This window comes from Buceros rhinoceros, unplaced genomic scaffold (assembly GCF_000710305.1).
Source record: "Buceros rhinoceros silvestris isolate BGI_N320 unplaced genomic scaffold, ASM71030v1 scaffold11233, whole genome shotgun sequence".
In the NCBI taxonomy this organism is placed as follows: Eukaryota; Metazoa; Chordata; class Aves; order Bucerotiformes; family Bucerotidae; genus Buceros; species Buceros rhinoceros.
The window spans coordinates 117168-128207 of record NW_010402002.1 but is presented as its reverse complement, the minus strand read 5'-3'; the positions used below and the strand labels follow the sequence as shown (position 1 = coordinate 128207).

Here is an 11040-nt window from a genome sequence, read left to right as displayed (position 1 = left end):
CTATTCTATTTTGTTGAAATTTCTCAAAATCATGTTAATAATTCTTTGTGGGGAGAAGTTTATGAATGCCTATCTGGAATTTCAGCAGTCAGTTTGCTATGTCATCTCTTGATTTTACATCTTGTTTACAGTACCACAACTTGATCTTTGTCTTTTTAGTAGATTTTTCAGTGAAGGCAGGAGTTAAACTTCTACCGACTTTGTTAACTTATCCTCAACTTCTGAAAAAATCCACTTTGTTCATGTCAATCCTTGAGGGTACAAAAGAAAAAAGAGAGGTTCCAGCTGATAAGAATAATTTACTTTCAGATATACAAGATGTCTGTTATGAAGTCATTGAATTATATCGTGTTGGAAGCGGTATATGTGCAGGACTGTGCGGGGTATTGTACTACAGCGTTGACTGTGATTAAAATCACTGGGGGAAGTTTTGCCAGCAATACATTTGTAATATTTCTTGTGATTTTAATCTAGCTTTTGGGTATCCCACATTGCAGCATTGAGTTCCGACTCAAAGGATCAACAAGCAGCATCCTGAACTCAATAAGAACCACAGATTTACAGATCTGTGAGCAAAATCCTTCTGTCTACCATCACAGAAGTAGTGTGGGTGTTGTTAGTAAATGAATGGTTTGCTCAGAGTAAACTGTCTTTACGGTTGGTACCATACATTACTGGGAGAGTAATTTCTCTGTCACTTGCAGCGAGGTCTTAAAACAGACCTCTTTGAATGGTCTCCAGATGGCTGTTGTTATTTGCCCTGTCATCTGAATATCTCCATAATGACAATCCATTAAACCATCTGAGTGTCTTTGTGCAGATAGCCCATTTAGGATTTTTAAACACCTATTAGAGCTCCGTTGAAGTAATCTGTGGGATATTTGTACTCAACAAAAACTACATCAACTGCAATACCTTGCAGTGGCCACAAAGCTACTGGGCTCATCATGCCAGTGTGTTGGACAGTAACTGGAAAGCTTATACTCTGCAAGAAATCAGAGTGAGTACACATTTTTTAAGATTGGTTTAGTAAAGATCTGGTTCAGCCTTAACCAGAGGGTCGCTGTTGAAGCATGAATAACAAAATGGAAATCTCTTGTCTAGACCATGCCTCTTCCTCTGTAACTGTCCGTAGCTTTCTGTAAGGGGGATAGAAACCTTCTTCTCATCAAATCATTAAAATTTACTTCCTTAAATTATTGCCTTGTCAGCATCTTATATCCTCCTAGGCAAGCAAGGTCTTTGATAAAGAGGGAATTTACTGGATGTGTCTCTTAATCCTGCAGCATGTGCAGGACTCCTGTGAATACACATTAAGAGGTTTGCCTTTTACTCTGGGTCAGCTTGGCAGCTGGGCCATTCAGGCTGTCCTTGTTATCTTGCCTGTTGCTATCTCCCAGAACCAGCTAGGAAACAGCCTCCCTGATAAGCTAATTACTTGTAAATTTGATGTTCTCCTTATCATGACAACCTCAATGCTCATCATGAGCTGAGTTGTTCTGGTGCAGGTTGTGCCTAAGCCTACATTCTGCTTTCTGTCACCTATGACATGCCTTGCTCTGCCAGTAAATGAAAGAGATGAGAATGAGCTCACTAGCATGGAAAAGCATCAACGTTCAAGTTAACTACAGATGCCGAGTCATATGTTGTTACGTACCATCATCCGAGCAGGGCATCATTCAACTTATATGTAGAAAAATCTGAGAACTGAGTAAAATGAGTGAATCAACTTCCAGGTGGGTGGTAAGACCATACTTTCAGTTTTAGCTTTCTGGCAAGAGTTTGTCCTTTCTGTTTGAGTTTGTGTAAGCTCATCAGCCACAGTTCTCCCCTACCATTTGTTGTTGTCACGGCGTGGGCTGTGCTCTCAGGTATAGTTAGCATCTCCAAAAGATGAGTGTTACCCCCATGAGCCCGTATTACTGTCTTTCCTCTCAGGGCCAAAGCCAGCTAACAGGTATTTGATTTTCTTCAGATACCTGGCAACAGAAGATGCTGAGTATCTCTTGTGGTTCCCAGGAAGCCTGGGTTCTCTCCTGCTCAGCAGACTCTGTAGTGTTTGTTTGAGCTGCTTTAGGGAGAAACATCTCTGTGGACTACATGGACCAGTAGCACATCTTCTTTGCAGAACAGCTGTTACAGAGCCCAGGGTCCTGCTGATGCTCTCTCCAATGCAGTCAAGTGTTAGATTTCAGTTGTTCGCTGCTTTTTGCAAGTGTTTTGCTGTTAACTTCCCATTCAATCCTTTTTCATTTAACAGAAGATAAGATCTGGACTGCAGTGCAGCACAACAACACTGGGCTAACCAGAGTCCAAGGAGCTGAGCCGGAGAAGCCGTACACCATGTCCTTTAACTACAACGGCAGTGCAGAGCAGCTTGAAGCCGTGATAAACAGTGCAGAGTACTGCGAACAGGAGGCAGCCTATCACTGCAAAAAGTCACGCCTCCTGAATACCCCAAGTAAGTGCCATGATCCCAAATATTTCCTTGTTATCTTTTACTGATTACGTAGCACATACAGGCCACGCTGAGACTGAGGAGAGAGAAAAAAAACCAAACTGAAATTAATAGTAGCAACACAGAATCAAGTGACAAGCCCTTTACCTTTGTATTGTGTTTGCACAGCAAGGTGTTGGTAGTGGGGAGGCTACAGGGGTGGCTTCTGTGAGAAGCTTCTAGAAGCTTCTTCTACGTCTGATAGAGCCAATGTCAGCTAGCTCCAAGATGGACCCTGTGCTGGCCAAGGCCAAGTACTTCAGCAAAAGGCAGGTGAGGTGGCAGGGCAGGGCAGGCAGACAGAAAGGGGATGAGGAAACAGCAGCTGCAGCCAGAGAGAAGATTGAGAGTATGTGAGAGAAACAGCTCTGCAGACACCAAGATCAGTGAAGGAGGGGGAGGAGGTGCTTGAGGTGCCAGAGCAGAGATTCCCCTGCAGCCCATGGTGAAGACCATGATGAGACAGGTTGTCCCCTGCAGCCCATGGAGGTTAATGGTGGAGCAGATATCCACCTGCAGCCTGTGGAGAACTCCACACTGAAGCAAGTGGAAGCCCAAAGGAGGCTGTGACCCTGTGAGAACCCTACACTGGAGCAGGTTTGCTGGCAGGACTTGTGACCTCATGGGAGACTCATGCTGGAGCAGTTCATTAAGAACTGTAACCTGTGGAAGGAGACATGTTGGAGAAGTTTGTGGAGCACTGTCTCTGATGGGAGGAACCCCATGCTGGAACAGCGGAAGAGTGTGAGGAGTCCTCCTCCTAAGGAAGAAGAAGCAGCAGAAACATGTGATGAACTGACAGCATCCCCCGTTCCCTGTCACCCTGCACCACTGGAGGGGAGGAGGTAGGGAAAACTGAGAGTAAAATTGAGCCCAGGAAGAAGGGAAGGGTGTGGTTACAAGTGTTTTAAGATTTAGTTTTTATTTTCTCATTATCCTACATTGATTCGATTGGTAATAAATTAAATTAATTTTCCCCAAGTTTAAGTCTGTTTTGCCCATGACGGTAAATGCTGAGTGATCTCCTTCTGTCTTTACCTCAACCCACAAGCCTTTTGTTACATTTTCTCTCCCCTGTCCAGTTGGAGAGGGGGAGCAATGGAGCAGCGTTGGTGGACACCTGGAATCCAGGAAGGGATTCCACACCTACCTGGGTGTGGAATTCCACCACCTACCACAGCCTTCCTGGGTACCACTGTGCAGTGCCTGTCCTCTGATGCAAGAGGGTCAGAGCTCTGCAAAGGAGTTTCCTCTCTAAGTTCATGTATACAAAGGCTCTGAAAGCTTCTACAATTGGAAAGTATTACTTAGAAACCACAAAAGCTGTGTTTAGCTGATGGTAAAGGGATGTGTTTATTGATTTACAGTTTTTAACTCTATATTAAAGATAGAAATTATCCAAATTGCTCCAGAGTCTTACAATGTTTCTAGAGAGGAGGGACGTATCCTCTCAAATCCCACAGTCCTGAATATGCGTAAGGTGCTTGGCAGACAGTTTTTAGGGCAAAGCTAATTTTTCCCATGTGATAGAAGGAGCTTGCAACTAGAGTTCCTATTATCTTAAAAATACATTGCCTAATGAGATATATCAAAAACCCGCCTGGTTCCAACAAAGTTACTGTAACACTGAGTGTTTTATGGATCCAGTAATCAGATACTTTATAGTCAGGTTTTTTTTTTTTGATCTGGGAGTTATGTCTTTTGTTATCTTCAGGATTTACTAGCCAAGAACTGCTTGTATTGCTAATAATTTTTTAAAGAATGAAATGTTAATATCAGCATCCAGGGTAGAACACAAAGGGAAAAAAAAGAAAAGGGGTGGGGGTTGGGAAATAATGTCTTGCAAATGCTTTCAGTGCTGCTGGCCCCTGTAACCCACACCACTCTTGACATGTTAAAAGATAGTTATTTCCAAAATATTTTTTTTAAGGATGAAGGCCACAATATTTGATTGAAGGGAGAAAGCAATAAAACCAGGCTCGCTGGAGATAAACCTGGGACAGCATGCTAGCAAGCTCCTTGGATCTGCCATACCAGTGGAGGTAGGGGACAGAGTGCCAAGTGACAGCAAGGATGCAAGGGACACTGATGAGCTAAGAACCACAGCAGTGCCTGGGAAAGGTCAGAGGGGAATTAGGCCTTCTGCCCTCAAAAAGGTGACAGGATCAGTAGCCCAGCTAAAGTGCATCTACACCAGAGCCCGCAGCATGGGAAACAAACAGCAGCAGCTTGAAGCCATTGTGCGGCAGGAAAACTACGATGTAATTTCCATGATGCAAACACGGTGGGGTGATTCCCACCACTGGAGTGCTGCATCGGGCAGCTACACACTCTTACGAAGGGACAGGCAGCTTGAAGCCATTGTGCGGCAGGAAAACTACGATGTAATTTCCATGATGCAAACACGGTGGGGTGATTCCCACCACTGGAGTGCTGCATCGGGCAGCTACAAACTCTTCAGAAGGGACAGGCCTGGAAGGAGAGGAGGAGGATTGGGCCTCTATGTTAGGGAGTGTTTTGATTGTCTAGAGCTTGACAGTGGTGATGACAAGGTTGAGTGTCTACGGGTAAGAATCAACAAGGCAGATACCGTGGTGGGAGTGTGTTCTAGACCATTCAACCAGGATGAAACTGCAGATGAAATATCCTACAAGCAGCTGGGAGAAGTCTCACAATCATTACTGTGCATTCTTGTGGGGGGCTTCAACTTACCAGACATCTGCCGGAAATGCAACACAGCAGAGAGGAAACAGCCTAGGCTGTTCCTGGATTGTGTGGAAGATAGCTTCCTGACATGACTGGTGAATGACCCAGCTAGGGAAGGCTCCCAGCTGGATCTGTTGTTCGCAAACAGAGAAGGACTTCTGGGTGATGTGAAGGTTGCAGACTGTCTTGGACATAGTGATGATGAGATGGTGGAGTTTTAAATTCTTGAGGAATTAGGGAGAGAGGGATCAGTAGAACTGCCACCTTGGACTTCTGGAGGGCAGACTTTGGTCTATATAGGAGACTGGTTGGCAGAATCTCTTGGGAGGCGGTCCTGAAGGACAAAAGAGTCCAGGAAGCCTGGAAATTTCTTAAGAGAGAAATCTTTAAGGTGCAAGAACAAGCTGTACTGGTGTGCCATAAGGTGAGCCAGTCAGAGAAGGACTTCTGGGTGATGTGAAGGTTGCAGACTGTCTTGGACATAGTGATGATGAGATGGTGGAGTTTTAAATTCTTGAGGAATTAGGGAGAGAGGGATCAGTAGAACTGCCACCTTGGACTTCTGGAGGGCAGACTTTGGTCTATATAGGAGACTGGTTGGCAGAATCTCTTGGGAGGCGGTCCTGAAGGACAAAAGAGTCCAGGAAGCCTGGAAATTTCTTAAGAGAGAAATCTTTAAGGTGCAAGAACAAGCTGTACTGGTGTGCCATAAGGTGAGCCAGTGGGTAGAAGACTGTCCTGGCTAAACAGAGAGCTTTGGCTGGAACTCACAAAGAAAAAGAAAGCCTATGGGATGTTGGTTGACAGCAGCTGAATATGAGCTAGCAGTGTGCCCAGGTGGCCAAGAAGGCCAACGGCATCCTGGCTTGTATCAGCAATATCGTGGCCAGCAGGAGCAGGGAAGTGATTGTCCCCCTGTACTTGGCACTGGTACCTTGAATACTGTGTCCGGTTTTGGACCCCTTTCCGCAAGAAGGACATTTGAGGTGCTGGAGCATGTCTGAAGAAGGGCAACAAAGCTGGTGAAGGGTCTGGAGAGCAAGTGTTATGAGGAGTGGCTGAGGGAACTGGGGTTGTTTAGCCTGGAGAAAAGGAGGCTGAGGAGAGACCTTATCACTCTCTACAACTACCTGAAAGGAGGTTGTAGCAAGGTGGGGGTTGGTCTATTCTCCCAAGTAACAAGTGATAGGATGAGAAGAAATGGCCTCAAGTTGTGCTAGGCAAGATTTAGGTTGGGTATTAGGAGAAATTTCCTTACAGAGAGGGTTGTGAAGCATTGGAACAGGCTGCCCAGGGAGGTGGTGGAGTCCCCATCCCTCAAGGTATTCAATAGACATGTAGATGTGATGCTGAGTGGTGCTTTAGTGGTGCCCTGACAGTGCAGGGTAAACAGTTGGACTCAGTGATCCTAAAGGTCTTTTCCAACCAAAACATTCTGTGTTTCTGTAATATTAGAGCAGGTCTGTTTACTTTTACACATTTCTATGACTTGGTCAGGTATACACAGAAAGATACACTGTCAGTGCAGTTTGAGAAACCTCTTGTATGAGGTGATTCTGTAAAGCTCGGGACACTTCTTAAGGATTCAAATGTATTTCTCCTTTAAAAAATAAAAAAGAAAGCTAGTGACAATCTTGTGTAAATTCATGGTATATAAATTATCCTGTTTCAGGGCTAAAGCTATCTACCAACTGGCAGACTGGCCAAGGTGATTCTGGACAGGCAGCTCCTTTTTGACTTGTCCTGGACCAAAGTTGTGACTCTGACTCCTCAAGGGAGAGGAGCAGGGATGGTATTCAGTAGACTGGCTTGTGCTCTTGAAGCTGCTGCAGTGTCACTGTGGTCCTGACAGTTGTCCACACAAGAATTGCACGACTCATAACTCTTTAGCACAGTTCCAGCTGATAAATCAGGAAAAAAATTACAATGCAGTGCTTTGCATGTGGCAGACACCGTAATTTTTCCTCTTTTTCTTCCTTTTGTATACTGCTTAATTGCACTTTCAATTTTTCATCCTGAATTTTCTCAATAGCCTAAGGCTTTAAGTTTGGCAAGATGTGGAATATGCTCAAAAATAAATCATTTTAGTTCTTTAAATTACAAGATATGGGTACCAATTTGTTCTTAGCTGACTATTAAGTGCTTTTAAATGAAGAGCTTTTTTTTTTCACAAAGCCTTAAATAGCTCTCTATTAATTGATATTGCAATTTTGAGGTGAATTGCTGCTATATTATATAAGTGCTTAGAGACCCAGTGGTGCTGGGCACTATAGACGTCTTGAAGAGTACTAAGATTTAAAGAATTTCCGTTCCTAAACTTGCAGATGTCTTATAAGTATGAATAACTGTGAATAATTTTGCTGGCCTTGCTGCAGAAGGGTCTCACTTGTGTGGTTATGCCTGGAAGTTACCAAAGGGAGTTTGATTTGGGGGCAGAGCAACAGAACAAAGATCAAAACTCTTGGGTTTTGTTTCTTGTTTTGGCCTAGGCTTTTGGATGCCTGGAGCACTATGTTCTCTCTGTTGCCAGAGTATCATAATGTGTAATTACAGTTGATGAACCACTCTTCAAATCTTCCTTCAGAAGTCGGTATACAACGCACATGTATTCATGACAAAGCTGCATTCGCAGGCCAGCAGGATAGATTATGTGACCTAATCCAGCCTGCCAAACATCACCACTCGTTAATACCTTTGGACTGAGCCCAGCAGTGAATGCTTGATGGAAGGGCATCTCCCAGAGGTTTATCTGATCTTGACAGAGCTATAAAAGTTCTCCTTCGTGCAAGGAATATAATCCATTCCTGAGCTTTGTTTTTGGCTTTTTTTCTTTTTTTTTCCTGAGGAGATGGAATGCATGATTAGAACATCTCAGCTGGTAGCACCAAACCCCCAGATCCTTGTCTTCAGAATCTAAGCACTAACATGTTTCACAGAGAAGCAATAAAAAGATTACTTTTTCCTTTTGCGTTCATAATGTTACTCTCCAGCAAAGATGCATATTGTTACATAGCAATTTTGGCTTTCACAGCTTTGACATGGGGAAAAAAAGAGGAAAATAAAATCATGTGCCCAGGCAAAGGGAGAAGCATGGCACTCTGGGCTACCTCAGAGAGAAACCAAGGGAGGCTCCTGGCCTGCACAAAATTGTTCCAGTTTATATCAAGGAATTTGTCTGTCCTCTTTTCCTACTACCTCTTGCCTGGAAGACATAGGCACATCCCCAGCGGGTGTGAATCCACATAGTCTCCCCATTGAATTACTTGGATTTGCATCTACAATGTGTGAGACATGCAATCTGGCAGTTGGCAAAGGAGTTTACTCATCTCTACCTCCTGCTGTCTGGAACAGCCTTATCAGTTCTCACTGTCATACTATGGCTTAGCTGCAAGCATGCATTGAAAACTAAAATTAAATTGCCCTGAACTGCATTTTTGTACATCTCTGCCATCAGATTTTCAGGAGGCTTGGAACATCAGAATAGGTGTTTGTTCGTCAAAGGAATAGCAGACTTTCTCAAGATGCTGGCAAATTGAACTTATAATTTAAAACCAGTAAGAGCAAATCTCTCGTGAATTCTCCATGCTTGTTGGAGAGATACTCACATAACCAGAGCAAATCTGACAGTTGGCATTAATTAGGAAAATCATCCACTCTCTTAGCAAAAGATTGCAGACGTTAGCACTGCTTCGTCCTTAGAAACATAGACCAAGACAAACTAGCAGGACAGGAGGTGCATGTGCATGTTTAACTAAACAGTTATCATACAAGACATTTGAAGGTGTGAAATCACTTTTTTAACTGAACTCTCAGCTCTAACTGAATTTGCTCAGTTTTCTAGAAGCAGTGGGAGTACTCAAAGGTGTAACATTTGGGAAGCTGCCTCACATCCACCGTATCAAGGATTTAACACAGTGATGGTTGTATCAGTGGCAGGATAGCTTGCTTTACAATACTTGGCTGACAGTCTGTCAAGTTCATAGCACATTTGTGTGGGCAGGGACTGAGAAACGATCAGTCCTAGAGCAAAATCAGAGAAAAAGGAATGTCTTTAGGGGTGGGTTTTTTCCTGCCTTCTTCCTTATTTTTCTCTTTCCAGTAGAATTCCCACACCACATCACCTCAAGCATTACTTTCAAACATCCACTCTAAACTATGCATCTCTTCTCTGGACTTTCTGCCCATCCCTCTTATGATTTGTCAAGTTCCATTATTATATGACTTGTACTCAGCTGTTCGCCCTCACCTGTCAACAACTACATTTGCATTTTGTATGCCTGTTACTGGGGGGAAGGATGTAGTGCTGCCTCACTGCAGGGAGCACGTCCTAGTTTCTGAGTTTAGACTTTAGACTTAATTCTGCTGCTCAGGCAGTTCATTGGTGGTTTAGCTATGTCCTGTATGTTGCTAGAGCTTGTCATCTGTGTAGGCTTCCTCCTGAGTTCAAAATGAGCCCTCCAGTGATGTCAGAGCATAAGATACCGAGGAATGACCTGCAGGGTCCTGCCTCCAACAGTGGCAGCTTGGGATGACTACACAAGTCTGGCTGTCTTCAGCATGTCCCTCAACATGTTCCCATCTCCTACAGATGCTGTATTAAGGGCATTAGCGTTTATACCATTGCTAGTCCCTTCCAGTATCCACTATGGATATGGCGTTCATAAATTCATCTAGTAACTTTTAAAACCTTTTTTTTATTATTTTCTGACTCTGAAGCCTCCTAAGAAAGCAAGTTCTAGGAGTTCCCTACTTGCTGTGTCTAGAACTACATTTTAAAATGCGTTTTAAACTAATATTTTGCTCAGCGCACTGAGTTCTGATATTGCAGGATGCAGTGGGTCACAGTTCTGCACTCATCTAGAGCTTTTATAGTCCTTTATTCCTTTTAGTTGCCCATCTTGAACCTTCACTAGCTCTACTGTTTTTTTAACCAGAATTGACCCTCGGTGTTTGAGGCATGGTTTGCATTAAGGCTTCATATAATGGGGACTCCACTTTTTAGAGCAGTATAAATCTTTGTGGAGAAAGGAGTGTGAAACCTGAGTTCTGATAAAGTTTTTTTTACATAGATGTACCATGAGGTGACATATAATGATCCATAACAAGCAGTCATTTACCATTTGGGGTTTGCTCACTATTATTTTATTCCTTTCAAATATAATTTCCTTTTTATCATTCCAGGTACTTTAAATTGTTATTGCATTACCAGGAGACTCTGTCATTGCACAAAATAACTTGAAATTGTTATTGCATTACCAGGAGACTATTTGTCATTGCACAAAATAACATAGAACAGGGCAGTCTGCCCTCAAAAAATGGTTCATATTGAAGAGAGTGGTGGATAAGTGGCAGGTATAGATTGTTTGTTGTAATTATTCTTGGATAATTAGGATCCCTTTCTTGAGAATTATTGACTTGCCATATGTGTTTCCACCACCATACCTCGTCTTTCCCTTCCAAAGTGACAGGCTGACAGTTTCTCAAGCACAATTTTAGAAAACTCTCTAAATATAGCCTGGATTATTGTGGTAATAGTGAACTTTTGAAGGGAGTTTGCCATTGTAATGCATCATGCAGCCTTATTTGTAGGGAGAGCTTTAAAGGCCGTTTTTACAGATGCTGTATTATTAGTAGTGTGCAGCTGATTAAAATGCAGATGGTTTAAGCAGAACTGAAAAAATCTGCTACATGGGGGGTTGTAACTTAGCAGCTAGCATGCATGCACCTGTGAGTAGTGGAAATGTTTTTTGACCCTTTACTTCCCTCGACTGTCGGTGAGGTGAAGTGTGCTGTAACTGCCAAGGAAGGAATGGTGGCTGGTTGCATTACTTCTAGTT

At 43.2% G+C, this 11040-nt stretch overlaps 1 protein-coding gene across 1 annotated transcript in view; it reads left to right on the top strand.

Moving 5' to 3' along the window:
• Positions 1-2216: 2216 nt before the first annotated feature.
• CNTNAP5 (contactin associated protein-like 5) overlaps positions 2217-11040 on the top strand; it is a gene marked incomplete at its 5' end in the record, with an annotated part of 87681 nt that continues 78857 nt past the window's right edge. The window contains one exon of the mRNA XM_010132500.1: positions 2217-2461. Coding sequence (XP_010130802.1) covers positions 2217-2461 — 245 coding nt within the window. The remainder of the gene's footprint in view (positions 2462-11040) is intronic.